The sequence below is a fragment of the Gasterosteus aculeatus genome, chromosome 16 (assembly GCF_964276395.1).
Source record: "Gasterosteus aculeatus chromosome 16, fGasAcu3.hap1.1, whole genome shotgun sequence".
NCBI classification, from domain to species: domain Eukaryota; kingdom Metazoa; phylum Chordata; class Actinopteri; order Perciformes; family Gasterosteidae; genus Gasterosteus; species Gasterosteus aculeatus.
Window position 1 is genome coordinate 7549007 of NC_135704.1, and position 17042 is coordinate 7566048.

Genomic DNA, 17042 nt, shown 5'->3' on the forward strand with positions numbered 1-17042 from the left:
GAGCATCTGGCCACAGTGAATGTACACTTACCTTGCCAAAGGCTCTTCTCTGTCCTTATAAATATTGATGCGTCCCACAAATCTGCAAAAGAGTCACAAAAGAGGTCGCTAATTAACAGGGAATATCTCCTTCTCAGAGGTTGCAGATGATAATGTGAGTACAAAGATGCATCAGCGTGTGCGTGTGTCTCACTCACTTGTAGAGGTCAGGCTGTGGTTGTTCACATTCAATGGTGGCATGTAGCGAATCCACCTCCCGCTCCGTTCTAAAGGCCACGGTATCTTGAACTGCATAATAGGTCTGAGATGGGCAGGTGGAGGAAGGGGGATGAAGGAGAAGACAACAGAGGAAAATGTCACCCGCCGGCAACTAATGAGAGCCGAATGCAGTCGACTCCTCCGTTCCACTGAACGCCCGGGCGAGCGCTTACAGACCGCCGCACCGAGGAGGACAGCACGCTGGGATGAGAAGCACTTCGGGGGGTCGCCCCCCAGGGCGTGCATGAGCGGAGTGGGTGGAGCACTCTACCATATGCTGTGGACTTGTCAATGTGTATACATTCACACTGTAGGGCGTTGCCTTAGGGACAAGTGATTGTTACATTTTAGAACGACGACTTGGTATAAGGGGAATGTATGGTTAGGGTTAAAGTCTTTTTTCTCAGCAAACAAGTTGTTAATTAATATTTACAAATTGTAAATTGTTGTTTTGATTCAAAAAAATATATACAGTATATAAACAATTCACTAAATATATTCTGTCTACTATCACAACCTGTATGAGAAGCAGCAAATTCTTACATTAGGTAAGCTGAAACCTTTAGCACTATAAAATGCTTTCAAATTAGCTTGCAGAATTTTTTATCATAAAGTTTCCCAGTTGGGGGGATCAGAGACGGTTCTCTTAAAAGATAAACTAAATGGTATATAAACCTTGTGACTGGACTCCCCATCCAGGCTGGCAGTGGTGACGTAGCAGGTCCCATCATGGCGACTGGAGGAGAGCAGGATGAGATCACAGGGGAAGGTCTCATCCTCCCTCACCATCACGATGTCCCCCACCTGAGCGGGACAGACACACACCCGCGGCTTTACTCAGTGAAAAAGTATTTTGCAGAGAGCTTCACATAAACACAGATAGTAAAAGGACAAAGACCTTTTTTTTTTTTTTTTTTTAAAGGATTGAGAAATTGCATAACAGATTATGCATGCGGAGCAGCTTAAACGCTGATAAATCCCATCTCCACGGTGACCATACACATGACACACGCACTCTGATTTTGCATGATTAATATATTCAGAATTGTTCCTGCTCCCAATTCACACCCTAATCATCTGTTTGATCTATGATGGTGAGAAATCTTTGACAGAAAACGCTCAAAGGGAGACAGAAAAAGACGGTTTTCTGATGTTAAATATCCGTCTCGACCAATGACATCCAGCGAAAACTGCTACTATGGAAATGCAAACTCTAAAGACCCTGTATCCATTAAGGCGGGGCAGCTGTATTAAAACCCTATTCTAAGCTGACTCTCAACATCCTGCACACTCTCTGCATGCCTGCTAAGAGCAGCAGACGCGACAGAAATGGATTGTATAAACTGCACCTATTATACACCGTCCGGGACAATGGAGAAACAAGACTCAGATACAAGGTATCTACACATCTACAAAGGAGGTGCTGAGCTAGAAACTCTCGCTATGTGGTCTGACACCTCCGTTTTCACGTACGCTGGGAGGAAGTGAGATAGATATCTGCAGCGTAATATGCCGGCTCAGTGAAAGCGCTTGATGTTTTTCTAAAGGAATCTTCACCATTACATCTGCTATCAGGAATAGGACCACCGAATAAAACAAAGCAATATAAATTGGTTCTCCTATATCATCATGTATTTATATATATATATATATATATATATATATAGACCAGTAGTAACTATTTTGAACTGTAATTGGTTAATTATGTTAGTACTGTGCTGTATTATGAGAGTGGAAGCTGACAAGTATTGAAAGCTGACAAATTGCCTTGTTGCTTTTCATGGAATTTGTTCTTCATTCATGGAAAATAGCAAAAATATTTAATGAAGGCAGTCTGTTCCTTTCCGGCTTTTGGTCCACGTCGCCTTGGCAACACCTGTGTTTAGAGGTGGCAACTGCTCGTGCCTATCAATAATTCAGTTCTCAGATTTTTGTGCCGATACATAATCAATGGGCTTAGCAAACAAGCAGTGAGCAGCCCTTTTGACAAAAATGGATCAGAAGAAGAGCAACTTAGGTTTGGCTTTACAGACAACACCTGGACTAAGAGGATTCCTTGCGTCACCCCGTCTTAATGAAGAAAACTAAACACGTCAGTCGGCCAGAATGTTTGTACTCACATGAAATGTTCAACATGGGTCAAGCAGTTATCATCAGTAACAATAAAACTACTGACATCGCAAATAATACTGAACAAAAAAAAAAAAAACTTGCCAAAAAATGTTTTTTTGCAAGAATGAGACTGAGGCGCAATACGCAGACACCGATCTGCTGCATCGCAATGACATAAGAGAACATCGCCGGATGATGACAGAAATATCCCAATATTATGAAATACATCGGCCCCCTTCCCCTGCCAAAGGGATCTTGCGTAGTGCACTGTGGGACACTAGATCCGTCCCTCAACTACAATTTCAGGGAAGTGAATTGATGAGAAAGAAACGAGAGAGTTAGAGAGGAAGCGAGTGTGAGAGAGAGAGGTTGCAGAAAAAAGGACAGCTATGCAGCAGCGTGCTGCAGTGTTGCCTTGTGGCCTCGGGTGCTCCGCCGCTCTAATGAGGCCATTCTTACCCGTAGCTTGTGACTCTGTGTTCTCACCACCTTCCCCTGCTGCACCACGTCCACCGGACACTCGTTTATAGAGCAGTCAGCCTTGTGCCTGAGCCAGTCCTCGTAGCCCTGAGAGAGCAGCAGAGACAGAGGGACCGAGAACAAGACCGTAAGGGGAAAGGAAGAGGAAGCCCATGTGTTTGAAACATAGAATATAGATTATTGTGCAGAAAGAATCAGGGCAAGAGGATAGTATGAGATCAAGAGAGACGGCGGGGAGAGGGGGGGGTGAAAGTCATACACTGTAATAAATTAGCATTGCGCTCCCTGGCTTTCAAGCCAAAAACGTCATGTTTTGGATTCATGTCCTAGCAAGGCTCGTACGTCCTGGGCCAGAACAGCTCTATCAATCTGACAGTACCCCCGTCCCTCAGTACCAGTACCCAGGGGCTTCAGTTGGAGTGATTAACAGAGAAGACCATTCATTATCATATTTCTCACATCACCAAACACATTCAACGGCGTGTCCTTTCGCTGGGAGTGGAATGTGTATATTCAGACAACAGAGCGGCCGATTGGTGGAGAGTGTGTGTATTTGAGGCCGGGACTTGTTGTGTGAGGGGGGGGTTTGTTGTTGGCAGTATTTCCCGGAAATGTGTGCATGTCTGTGTGTGTGGTACCTGTTTTATAGCGGTGACAGTGATAACAAAGAAGAGGGGCAGGCCGCTGGTGACTGGGCTTGTGGGGGTGTCGATGATAAGCTGCAGCGGGACAGTGGGAGGGAGGTTGGGGGTGGGGTAGGGCGAGACATAGAAAGGAGAAGGGAGAGGAACGCTGAGTAAGGAAGTGCAGCAGGGAACAGCTTCTGTAATAAGTAATCAAACACCAATCTGGCACCTTTAAAGTATCAGAGTGATTAAATCATGTTTGATTGCCTCCATCTGCACACCATCCTGGGATAGTTTACTTGTGTTTTGTTTTAGGACCTACAGGGAACACTGCCCCATTCAGAGGGTGGTGCATTTCACATGCTACTGAAAAGACCCTCAGCTGTGGCTGTGCAGAAACTGCTGGTGGAAAATGTAGTTGTATCCTCCTCCTCTTCTATTCTATGATGAATTTGTTCCTGCATGATTATTCAACATTTTGTGCAAATTTAGTAGCTCTATGAAACAGCCGCCTCTCCCGCTATCCAACCTGTGCAAGGTTAAACCGATGAGAATCTGAAAGTGTAAAAATGTAATCAAGTACAGCATAACTGGTCTACCCATTTTAATTCTGTCAGAAACTATAAGAAAAGGTAAAGTAAAAGCTTTGCGTCATTTGTTTTCAGGGCACAGACTAATGATTACTATTGATAATTTGTTTTTTTCCAAGAATATGTCTTCTTCAGTATTTGTTAAGAATAATTCAAATCTACAGCTTTTGCTACATTTCAAACGTCATTAAGTGTACTTTGCTAACTTTGATTAGAATTGGGCCGGTGCAGGTAATTCTTTGAGAAAACGCGAAATAACGCATGATAATATATGATGATCTACGATGTGATAAACAGACAGTTGGGAGAGTAATGCTTTGGTTTCGCTGTTCTTACCTGGACCAGAAATATGGCCAAGAAGTAGAAGTTAGCAATTCTTCTAAACTGCTCAAACAAATTTTTGGGGATGAAGTTCCAGGAGGTATACTGGGGGACAAAGCGACAGCAGAGTTATCATCACATAAGAACCGAAGGGGAAACAGAGCACATTATCTTCCAGTCCCTCTGGCGAGAGAAATGGCGGCAGACACTTTGACGAATACATGTAAAGAGAAATGTGTCATCCCTAAAAGCACGGCCACAAAAGCGATTACATGGTTGTCCAAAGACAAAAACAGGAGCGTGATGAACAATGTTATGGTCCTTTGACTCACGGCGTGTGGCTCGCTCACCTTGGAGGAGACGATGCGGTTGTCGGGGTAACGCTGAGGGATGTAGGCCTCAGCCCCCGGAGGAGGTTCTTTATGACCGATGTACACCGTTCGACTGTCCAACCAGATCTCCTCCCCCATGCACTGATGGAGGGAGAGAGAGAGAGAGAGAGAGAGAGAGAGAGAGAGAGAGAGAGAGAAAGAGAGAGAGAGAGAGAGAGATATGTGTAGTTATAAATAGCAATACAGGAGGAGAGAAAAAAACGGGTTAAATCACGCTGTTCAACCTCCGTAATGTGTTCACATGCAACACGTAAGCTATTTACAATCTCTATCAGCGCCCCCAAACACCGTACAACCAAGCCCAGATCTCTTTACACCCGTGCTTGCAATGCAGGTAGTAAAGGCAAAAGTACACATCGATATCAGAGATCTCTCCTTCTTCTGATGATGCTTCTTTTAAGCAACAATATGCCAATCTTTACTTAATAGATATAAATATATACCAGCACTAGCTAATGGGAAAATCATTAGACTATTCATTAATTACAAAATGAATCGCTGAGCAGTTTGACAAACAATCAATCAAGTCCGTTATCAGGCAGAATTGCTCACGATTCACCAGTTCAAGCCCCTGAAATAAAAAGGTTTTGCTGCTTTTCTTTTAAATCATTTGAAAATGGGTTTTGGACTGTTGGTCAAACAAAACAAGCCCTTTATGACGTCCCAAACGAACGATTAAGAGAGACAACGATTAAATGGAATAACATCATCCTCGGATCACTTTACTAATGAAAGTTTGAATGAATTAGGGGAAGCGGAACTATGCCTTACTGTCCTGGATTAAACAGTGCAGTCAGGAAACAGAACATTACACAAGACCATTGCACGACTTCAGTCGCTACAACGACTCACAGACCAGCTCGAAGGATGAGGTCATCTATGTTGATGTGTATACATGGTATCGGCTTAGTCACAAGTGTGGTTTCATCATTTATCTTTTCCCTTCTTCCTGCAGTACCTCTCTGCAATCTGCTGCATTATTCTTCTACACAGAACAAAAACAATGTTGCTGGTTTTTGGTGCTGTGATACAATATTAATAAAGCACATTGCATTGTGGGTACACACTCCTCCAACTTAGTTTATCTCTCATTTACTGTAGGTTCCATTTAAGCAGCTCCCAGGGGACTAACACAGTGCATTCTAGGAGTTTAGCGGAGCACATATTTATTTTCCAAGGTGTCCTTCATCAAGGAAGAGAGGAAAAAAACAAAAGTTGAGCGACCTGGGCGTTCAGCTGTTTGTTTCCATCTGGCTTCCTACGTGGCTCCTAATGCTTTGGCCGGAGCAGGCAGTGTGAGCGCAGCCTTTGGAAATCAGCCTGCCTGACGCAGCTCAAAGCAGAAGTGGTGACCATTATCAAAACGTTCTGGAACCAGCTTAAAATGTCCTTAACATTTTGGCAGATATTTACCTCATCACTGCCAATGACAAGATCTTTTATTGCGTCCATGAGTCCATGCGTCTGCGTCTCCTCGGTAACCTTGTAGATTCAAATCCATCATTTTTTGAACAGGAATACTACAAATATGACTCAAATCATATCTTGTCTGACCTGCAATCTGGGTTTAGAAAAGGCCACAGATGTACCACCGCTACACTGAAGGTCCTTGATGACGTTATCACCGCCATGGACAACAAACAGACTTGTGTAGCTGCCTTTATAGACCTAGCCGAGGCTTTTGTTTCAGTCAACCATAACACTCTCCTGCAAAGACTTACCAGCATTGGCTTGTCCAGTGGATGTTGCAACTGGTTATCTAGCTACCTGGCTGGTCGTGTCCAGCGGGTTAAGACGGAAAATATCATGTCTGCACCTCTTAACATTTCAAAAGGTGTGCCTCAAGGCTCCATTTTAGGCCCTATTTTGTTCTCTATTTATATTAATGATGTAGCCAGAGCTGCTGAAAATTCCTCTATTCATCTGTATGCAGATGACACCATCATATACAGTATTCAGCTGTTTCCTCACTCCACTCTGCCGTGTCCATTCTTCACAAAACCTCACTTCCATCCAACAGTCTCTCTACACCCTCCAGCTGGTCCTAAACTCCAAAAAGACCAAATGTATGCGGTTTGACCTCATCATACCTAGCCCTCCCAAGATCTACAGTGCTGATGGATCGGAGCTGGAGTTCGTCAGCTCCTACAAATACCTTGGCTTCTGGTTGGACTCATCTCTCTCATTTAACATACACATCAAAATCCTTCTGGCTAAAGTCAAAGCCAGCCTGGGTTTCCTGTATCGAAACCAGGCCTCCTTCAATCTGGGTTTAGAAAAGGCCACAGATGTACCACCGCTACACTGAAGGTCCTTGATGACGTTATCACCGCCATGGACAACAAACAGACTTGTGTAGCTGCCTTTATAGACCTAGCCGAGGCTTTTGTTTCAGTCAACCATAACACTCTCCTGCAAAGACTTACCAGCATTGGCTTGTCCAGTGGATGTTGCAACTGGTTATCTAGCTACCTGGCTGGTCGTGTCCAGCGGGTTAAGACGGAAAATATCATGTCTGCACCTCTTAACATTTCAAAAGGTGTGCCTCAAGGCTCCATTTTAGGCCCTATTTTGTTCTCTATTTATATTAATGATGTAGCCAGAGCTGCTGGAAATTCCTCTATTCATCTGTATGCAGATGACACCATCATATACAGTATTCAGCTGTTTCCTCACTCCACTCTGCCGTGTCCATTCTTCACAAAACCTCACTTCCATCCAACAGTCTCTCTACACCCTCCAGCTGGTCCTAAACTCCAAAAAGACCAAATGTATGCTGTTTGACCTCATCATACCTAGCCCTCCCAAGATCTACAGTGCTGATGGATCGGAGCTGGAGTTCGTCAGCTCCTACAAATACCTTGGCTTCTGGTTGGACTCATCTCTCTCATTTAACATACACATCAAAATCCTTCTGGCTAAAGTCAAAGCCAGCCTGGGTTTCCTGTATCGAAACCAGGCCTCCTTCACACACTCTGCCAAATTCACCCTTGTGAAAATGACCATCCTTCCTCTATTTGACTGTGGCGATATCATTTATAAAATGGCATCAAAGGCCACCCTAAGAAAACTGGACACACTCCACCACTCAGCAATATGATTTGCCACAAGTGCACCCTTCACCACCCACCACTGTGATCTTTACAGATTGGTGGACTGGCCCTCCCTTAATACCAGGCGGCTACAACACTGGCTGCTCGTGGTCTACAAATCCATTTTGGATTACCTCTCAAATCTTTCGGCATTTAAGATCCAGTGACTTCATTCGGCTCATCATTCCAAAAGTCCATACTGTGTTTGGTCATGACTCCTTTCATTTTGCTGCTGCAAATGATTGGAAATCAGTACAAAACACACACAAACTAACAGCCCTCACCTCTCTCAACACATTCAAAGAAAAGCTGCAACGAGCCATAGTTGACTGCTGTACTTGCTGATCAGCACTTACTACTCTCTCTCTTCCATTTCTACAAAGAACTTCCAGTAATCTGCCTTTTTGTACATAGTGTTTATTAATTTAACTCTGTTGTTTTTAGCCATGTGTTTGTCATACTGTGTTGTATCTGTGCTGCTTGTGTCACTTGTGTGGACTATGCTACTGCCTCTTGGACAGATCATCCTTGTAAATGAGAATTGGTTCTCAGTGGATTTTACCTGGTTAAATTAAAGGTCAAATAAAATAAAAACAAACTTCATCAGTCTGGAGATAAAAATAAGGTTTAAAAATAATCACAATTTCAGAATCTGCGTCATAAGTCGCACTAAAGGAAAACGAGTCACAGAGCTAAACTCATCCACAGTGACCAACAGGTGCTCGGCCGTGGGATAAAAATAGTCTTTTGAGCCAACAGTGTCAGTCGACTTGAGGCCTCTCCAAAACATTATGGTTGGGGGCACCATGACCCAGAGGGACAACGTGAGAAGAAAAGTGAGACAGAAAAAGAGTATCAAATAGAAGTGGAGCTAGCTGAAAAGCTGAAGCAGATATCTTTAAGATAAACAAAACTATATTTGTCCCGAGGGAAATGGTTGGTGAGCCGCATCAGCACAAAGGAGTGCAAAAAAAAAAAAAGTAAACAATAAAAGGGAGCAGTGACGATCCTTAATATTATCATGATTATGAAACGGCATATCCGCTGTGTTCCACTTCCGTCATCACATTCTCCTCCTAAACCCACAATTCCCTGTCTCGTGCCATCATATTTCTTTCTGCACTCTACTATTCCCTCCGTCTCTTGCCGGCGTGTGTCGCACACAGACAGTGGGAGTGTGGGAGAGGGGCCGAGAAAGACTGCATTGTGGTTTGTGGTTATCTGATCATTAATCCTCACTGATCTGTATCAACCTCCCTCTTCACTGCGCTGCACCATCACACAAAGTGGCAGGCTGGTCGGATGCAGGACACGGAGGCTTTGTCTTTATTAACAACATAAAACCGTGTCCGAGCAGAGAGGCTGGTCTTACATCACTATCAATCGGCAACGATGACAAGATGCATTTGATAACGGCAAAGAATCCACAGCACCTCCTAGTCTCTATGGCAGAGAGTTTTGAACTGTTTCATCTCTGGATGCAACATTAGAGAATAGAAGTGTGTTTGCCGAGGTTTTAAATGCTGCTTTTAAAAGCCTCTCTAGTTAGACCTTTTAACACAGGCTCGTAGAACTTTTCGTGTGCATATTTCAATGTGGGAAAACGACCCTGGCCCCGGCGGTGCAATGATCCGTCCCCACGTTACGGCTTTTTTCCCACTGCAGAGGTGTAATAAAATGTATACGCCATCAGTCTCGCCATGCTGTGCTGCAGAGACACAGCATGGCGCGTCGAGCCGAAGTCGCTCATTAACTTACATATCAAATTTCTGTGATGGAGCTCTCCCATAATGAACTACTTATGTTAACTGGACAGAGGATGTAGAAACACACAAACAGTGATTACAAAACACTGCGTGCAGCATGTGATGGTTGTGTAGCCCACAGAGAATAAATTCAACGGTCAATGTTGTGGAATCTTAAGGGAATTGAGTAGGTAGAGTAAGTAAAAGGCATAAAGAAAACACTAGGAATTTGTAGAATTGCCTATTGTAACTTGTAGCTAACTGGACTAACTCACGTTAGCTAATGATATACAACCCCTTAAACACGGGTAAAATATTTTTTAGTTAGTATCTGACCGTAGACTTTATAAATTGTTGTTTGATTAAAGTCAAAAACCGAAAACATTTTAAATTGTATTTTAGAGAAATAACACTTCAAATCCACTTTAAACAAGCGCAAAATTAACAGTCAATAAAAGTTTATATATATTATTTAGACGTTACTTAGGTATTTAGCTGACACACTTCTGAAGCATTATTGGTGAAAATCAATTCACTAGCTTTAGTATTAGTTTTACCTAATACATTTGCAAATAACTGGTGAAACTAGAAAACTCAAAAGTTGTACAGCATTTATTTCCACTCTAATTAGAGAAATTAGCACAGCAGCCAAGACAATATTTCCTGGCTAAATTTTGAATTACGACTATTCAGCTGTTTGCCAAAGCTTTGAGCAAAGATAAAAGGAGCATAGAGACCTTGATCAGCTGAAAAGGAAAGAGGTTACCTGTTCAACATGCACCACTACTACTGGTTTGCCATTAATCGCCATAGCAACATAGGATGCAGAAATAGAGAGCCACCTATGTCTACAGGTGCATAATGCAAAGGACCAGATAGCGTGCATTAAGTATATAATGAAGATCAAATATGTAGGACTTTCTCATTAATCTAAATCTCTGGAAATGGATTTTACAAGAGATTGTAAGGTTTTCATTAAATTACTGGTCCAGACAATATACTCAAAATATATTTTTGTGCTTTTATTTGGTTCAGTTGGGACTTCTCTCTGCGCATGCATGTGTTTTCTCTGTGGACAACCTTTTTTTGGTATTTTCTATATAATATAATTACTTACAATAACATTTTAGAGAAATCCCTACACAGCTGCAGACACAAAAACATGTACCAGTATTTGGGTTGCAAAATATGACACAAATAGTTCTGCCTGCATACGCTGCAGTCAGTGATGACGCAAATCACTGTATACCAGCAACAAAATCAAAGGATAAATATGAGAAGATTACGATAAAATGACAACATTAGTATTCTGATGTGGCCCCCACTCTCCCACTTGACTGGCCGTGATCCAACTGTTACATAAGTCTTTAATCCAGCTGTGCTACTTCTCCTCTCCCCTCCTTCTCCTCGCTCCTTTTCCTCCCGCAACTGCAATCTGTATTCCAAAAAGAAGCCCCTTTCACTCATAGTGTCTGCTTTCAGCACCGACCAACATCCTACTGCAGGAAATGACTCCGTTTTCTCTGATGTACACATGGGCCAGCAGCTCTGCCCAAACACAAATCCTCTGTGTTTTGTCACCTACAGCCTCTGTCTCTCCGTCAGGGCCCCCATGCCCGAGGGGGGCGGCAGCCAGGAATAGACCGCCCTTAACCATTTGTGGCACCTAACGTGGCAAGCAGGTTGTGTTTTGCCTTCCATTGGTGGCCAGGGGACGCTTACAAGAGCTGCAAAGTATCTAGGAACCCTTCTAGAGCCCTTCAGCACGGCAGGACTCTGCTAGCACCCATTTGATCAAAGGCAGACCTGGCTGCCCTCTTCTCCTTCATCTGCTGAGGTTGCGAGAGGTCTCCGCAAGAATAACAGTCATGTGTATATAGACAAGATGTAAAAGAGGGTGAGGACACAGAGGGGGGGGGGGATCAGGGTAAATGCAGGACAGGAGAAGGCAGTGATTGATATGAATGTAGTTTTATGAAAGGGAAAAGGTACACATTGAATAAGAAGAGAACAATGAATCCCTTATAAAAAGGGAAGCGGCCTGCTTCTTATCCAGATCAGTTCTCACTCTTTGCACCACACTGAGGCAGGTAGGTTGTTATGCAACAAACATTTCCCATTTAACTTAACACACTGCAAAACACCCACATATTTTTCTTCACAAAAAACGATTTACTGGTCGACAATTCACTAGCATGTTTCCATGAGCCAGAAAACAGGCTTATATGCAGCAAAAGAAGGCACAGCTGACAGAAAAAGTTGTGTGACGGATAGATTTGGGGGGGACGGTCTGCAGATACTAAGGAAGTGTTTCAGGAAACAGTGTCTACTCTCTTCAGAGGGACAGCTTATGCACCAACTGTCCTAATGACAATTTAGGAACCAGACAAATGATAAACGTAAGCATCCTGGACGACGACCAAGAACAACCAGTCTTTTTTGGGATGTCTGCAATACTTTTTGTCCTGTCGGGTTTCCTTCCTTCCATGTTGCTTCTTTCTGTGAATCAATTTTAGGTATTTAGCTTATTTTTATTTAACTATTTTTAATTGAATGGCCGTCTCTATTCCTCACAATGGCTGTTGGACTGTAAACATTCCATGCAGCAAAGGAAACAAGCGCAGGACTTTATCACTCCGTCCCCAACCAAATAACAAGTCCAAATATATGACAATGTTGTCAATAAACTAGAGTAAAAACAAGCAAGGGAGAGGTGGTACGTGCAACACAGGTAAAAAATATTAATTTTCCAGATACAAAAACACATGAAAGACGGGTCCTAAGTCAAAAGCAGTGTGATAATACGGGATACGACGTAGAAAGGACATTCCCAGGGGAGTACGGTGGCAGAATCTAAGCACATTGTTTCCTAGCTGAATCTTTAATTTATCTTTAATTCAGAATCTCACCTTGACGGAGGTTTCCTCCTCTATCTGTCCAGGGAAAAGGCGCGGCCGTCTTACCCATATTACATGTTAATCACCTTGCATGTTGTTCTTCTATGTAGCCTCATTAGGGGAGCAGCTGTTCAGAATATGGCCGGGTTAATAGAGTGTGATACACCAGTAATAGGCGCACCAGACATACATCAAACATCCCTCCCGTTCTGAATCAACAGATATATAATTGAATTTATGATTAATCCCTCGTCTACTTCACCATGTTGATGAGTGGTGCTGCAGAAGGAAAATATTGAGAGATGAGGGGCGTGTTTATTGACCCCATCCCTCCCACCTCACCTCCTTACTCGTAAATCACATTTCCCATCAGGCTCCCTGTCACCACACGCAGATACACACACACTCACCGGTGCAAGCGCCACCGAAATAACCTAAATGAGCATGAACGCACCAGCACAAACACACGCGCTCACGCTGACAGTTAACTTCTGTGCACCTGAGCCTGCTTTATGCTCAGGGGAATCTACATTGCAGATGTGACGATATTCCAGAGGTGCACATGTCTGATCCCCACACCTGTCAGAGTCGGTTCCCAATAGACGCTCGGTTCTCTAATGCAGCCGCCAACCATCGGCCTGTTCAGACCAGACGCACCAGCACACCGTCATTTCATTTGTTATTATGGCGCTTTCCATCAAGGGGTTTCTACCTAAAGCCTCTTCGCTTAAAAACAGGCCGGTGCCTCCAAGGTCTGTGATCCCCGATTGGGACTAATTTCCTCTGCAGACCAGTGCAGGCTGGAGGCCATGAGGCAGTGGGCAGCGTGCATGCATATTGTAACTCTCTACGGCATTGTAACTGGGCCAGCCGGGGTCATTTCTATTCTGCACATTCACCAGCCATCCCCGCATCTGCAGTTACTGGCACATTCCCCATTCGGTTCCACAGAAAAACACACACACACACACACACAGAAACACACTGCAAAGCCCACAGTCAATGGCCTGCCAAAGCAGCCCAAGAGAAACGTTCATCACCGGGCGATGAGCGAAGTGTTCATCACCAACCGGTGGGACCACAGCTACGACCATTGAGAGCTGATGGTGACATGGAGCTACAGTTGTGACAGCAGTGACAGACGGGCGGGGTGTGTGGGGGGGCTTACGTATCTGCTGATGATGTTCCGGAGCGGGGTGAAATCCATCCTTGAGACACCTACGGCCGCGACCTGTCTGTGACAGAGACGCTCAGCTTCCCCCAATCGGGTCCTTTTGCACGCGCTACCTAGCGTGGATCTTTCCACCAGCAGCCATCGCTCACCACCCGCTCCTCCCGCTCCTCCTCCTCCTGCTGCTGCTCCGCTGCTGCCACCGCCGCGGTGTCCGTGAAAGCGACGAGCAGCGGCGTCTCAGTCGGCTCTCGTGGTTTTCACGGCATCCCCGAGAAGCGCCATGCAGAGACCGAGCGATTCCGACCGCGCACACCGACGCCGCTGGCTACATTTCAGGGGGGGGGGGGGTAATTTCACCGCACGCAAACCACCGGAGCTCCGGGTGTTCTTCCGGGTCTCCCCGTCCGCCCCCCCCTCCACGCTTCTGTCGTTGGTTTAACCGTATTTCGTCCTCGCAGGAGACGCTCCTTCGTGGAGGCTGTCTGCGTGCCGCTCTGCGTTGCAGCGGCGGCACCGCGCAGCGTCCGGTGCTCGGATGACTGGGCTGCGCATGCGCCCCGCGGGGGAGTAGTAACGTTCCGTTCCCCCAAAATAAGGACTAAACTGCAGGAGCCACAGTGATACCAAAATTAGTACAATGTTGTTGGTCACTGTGAGGGATTTAAAAAACTAGGTTTTCTTTTAGATACAATACAATTACAATACTTAATGACTAAGTTAGTGAAACCAGCGATAGAAATGTTATATATTATAGTACATAGTATATTATAGTATTATAGTACAGAGGTGTCATCAGCCAAATGTCTCTAAAGTTAAGTTAAAGGGAAAATAGCAATAGTAACATATTTGGGTTGTTGTAGATATCGCCAGGTGGCAGAGAAGGTGATTCTACATGTTTTAAATACTGTTGCTGGGTTTATTGCAACACATTTTATTTGCTGATTATAGCTTTTAAAAATCTATATCTCAGAAGCAATTTTCAACAATTTCACAAAGCTATTTGCCTCTTAAATCTAGGCCTATACGTTTAAACTGAAAGACTAAGACTAAGTAAGGTGAGGTACGCTGCTCAAGAACAGTACTTAATACAAAGTATGTTAGTTAATGTGGTAACTCGTGTATTGCAGGTCTCCCCATTGGACGTAGGTGTTGTGTCAGAATCGTCCATACGTGTAACATATAACCTCTGGGTATATTTAGGAAATGTTTCACATGACCTAAATGCCAGCCACTTTTTTCCAAAACACACTTTCTCGAAAATGTCTCAGCCCCGAATTCAGTGGGGCCTCAAACAGTAAACCAGTCAAAGGGAGTTTCATAACCAAGAGGCCAGAAGATGTTCTATTGCTTTTAATGGAGTTATGAAAAAGTAAGCACATTAGTTAGTCATCTTTAATTTACATACAATCGATTTGAACAGTTCCCAGGAAGTGGTACCTGCTATGTAGCCACACTTTTCCATACAAACTGCTTTTGGATATTGATCCTCTTTGTTTGAATATGAGAAAGAAGAAATCAAAGACAGGTGACTTGTTAACACCATAATACTAACAAACAAACACGTTTGAAATGTTGGAAGAATCAAAACCCAAGAAATGAAAAGTTAACACAACAAGAAAACCCTGAAGCCACAGCTCACACTTAATATTATGTTACAGAGCTCACGTTAACTGCAGCTACCCAACAGAAATCCTGCCATTATCGGGCTTGTTGCAACACAATGTTATTGACCAAATTCTCGCTCAACCCGCCTGCACGTATTAGCGCCGAGAAATAAGATGCAGTCCCCATTTGCGTATGATCCTGTGACTGCGGGGCGGCAGGGCGTGATGTCTGCTCCAGATCCTGTCTGCCACTTGCAGAGGTAACACGACTTTCAATTAGCGCAGGCACTATAAATAATAAATAAGAATCCAGCCCTTTCAGCTCTGACCTACTAACGTGTGATGCTGTGTTTACCTCCCTCAAGACCTCCGGGGGCCTCAGTGTGTAATAATGAGTCTGCCTCAGTGGACACATTAAATCCTGCTCTTCGTTTACGGGCTGTGATGGTGATGTGCGTGTTGTGTGTTGTGTCGTTGTCATGCGGTGGAAGGCAAAAGGCCACCAGCTGCATGAGGGCATCCACACGCATGAGGTTTTCAAGTATGTAGGGCAGCCAAATGGCACCATGTTTTCCTTATTTTTAGGCAGCCTTAGAGGGCACATGCCTTACATTTTATCCACTGCAAGGGCACCGTGGAGGGCATTTCATCGCGTTTTCTCTGCAAGGGAAACTAGAAGCTACTGGATACTTTTTTTCGAGCATTCAAGGAAACTCCAGTTGATGGACACCGTGGTGTCTAACTTTAAGTTTAAGAGATAGTGCCACCAAAGCAGATATGAGAATGCCTTCATCCACTACAATGAGAACATAAGGAAAGCTTACGTTTTTGGGAAAAGGTGTCTGGCTTATAAAAAAAATGTTCTCACTTACACTGATGAACTAATGTAACATATAATCGTGTTCTTACTTTTCAGATAGTTGAGATTATGTTTCCACTGCTGTGGTTTTGATTACCACCATAGCTGACTGACTATCACTGTTCCGTCTGACTGAAGAAACTAGGTCATTGTTGGTCCCGTCCTTCTGTCTTCTGTGTGGGCAAAGGAGAGCCACATATGGGGCAGTGGGCTGCTTTCCCATTGTTGCCATCAGACGTGCCTGGGAAGAATCTGCCATCTGCGTATCTGAGACAGATTAATAATACACGAGTGTTCCACGTCAAATCACTTTACAAATGGATCTATAGGACATTCTCTGCAGACACAACTGTGGCTTTGGGGGGTTTCTAATGAAAGCTTTGCAGCTTGTTTTGTACACTGATTGTGCTGAGAACTGAGGAACATAGACAATGCTCATTGGGCAGCAGGTTGGGGATAACAGGGACCCAACAACAATATTTTACAGAAGGTCCCCCGTTCTGTTGATAAAGGTAATAATACGATTGCTCGACTGAAAAGAATGCCTGAATTTAAGACAATGAAGGTTGAGTTAGCAAATTTGTAAACGCTGATAGGTTGTTTAACGGCTGAAACCTTAAACTGCTGTCCAGTGATGTGGTTTATTTTTCGACACTGGACAGATTTTGAGTATCATTGTGTAGTTCACTCATTGCAGCTGGTGCTGCAGCACAAGCAGCTGACTCTGGTCTTTTGTCAGCAGAAACAGTGGATCCTATTATGCTGTTGAATTGATCCCAGTATAAGAATAAAGAAAATGGGCCATGGGATGAGGTTTCAGAGGAACAACTGCAGTTAGTTTGGAAAGGCAGATTTTACATCAAAGCTATGCGATACAGATTGAGATATTTTT

General features: G+C 44.0%; 1 protein-coding gene across 11 annotated transcripts in view; it reads right to left on the bottom strand.

Annotated features, from left to right (window-relative positions):
* LOC120834277 (phospholipid-transporting ATPase IH) overlaps nt 1-14248 on the bottom strand; it is a 28781-nt gene extending 14533 nt beyond the window's left edge. For 10 of the 11 annotated variants that reach the window (XR_013452960.1, XR_013452962.1, XR_013452958.1 and 7 more), the window contains exons 1-8: nt 13682-14248; nt 4738-4860; nt 4403-4492; nt 3489-3569; nt 2830-2937; nt 934-1062; nt 198-301; nt 32-82 (exon numbers count right to left, since the gene is read on the bottom strand). Coding sequence is in view for 6 of the 11 variants with exons in the window: in XM_078090210.1 (XP_077946336.1) it covers nt 32-82; nt 198-301; nt 934-1062; nt 2830-2937; nt 3489-3569; nt 4403-4492; nt 4738-4860; nt 13682-13720 (725 nt within the window). In the remaining 5 variants the exon portion in view is untranslated. The remainder of the gene's footprint in view (nt 1-31; nt 83-197; nt 302-933; nt 1063-2829; nt 2938-3488; nt 3570-4402; nt 4493-4737; nt 4861-13681) is intronic. The other variant, XM_078090211.1, reaches the window with a different exon arrangement.
* Between the last annotated feature and the right edge of the window lie 2794 nt (nt 14249-17042).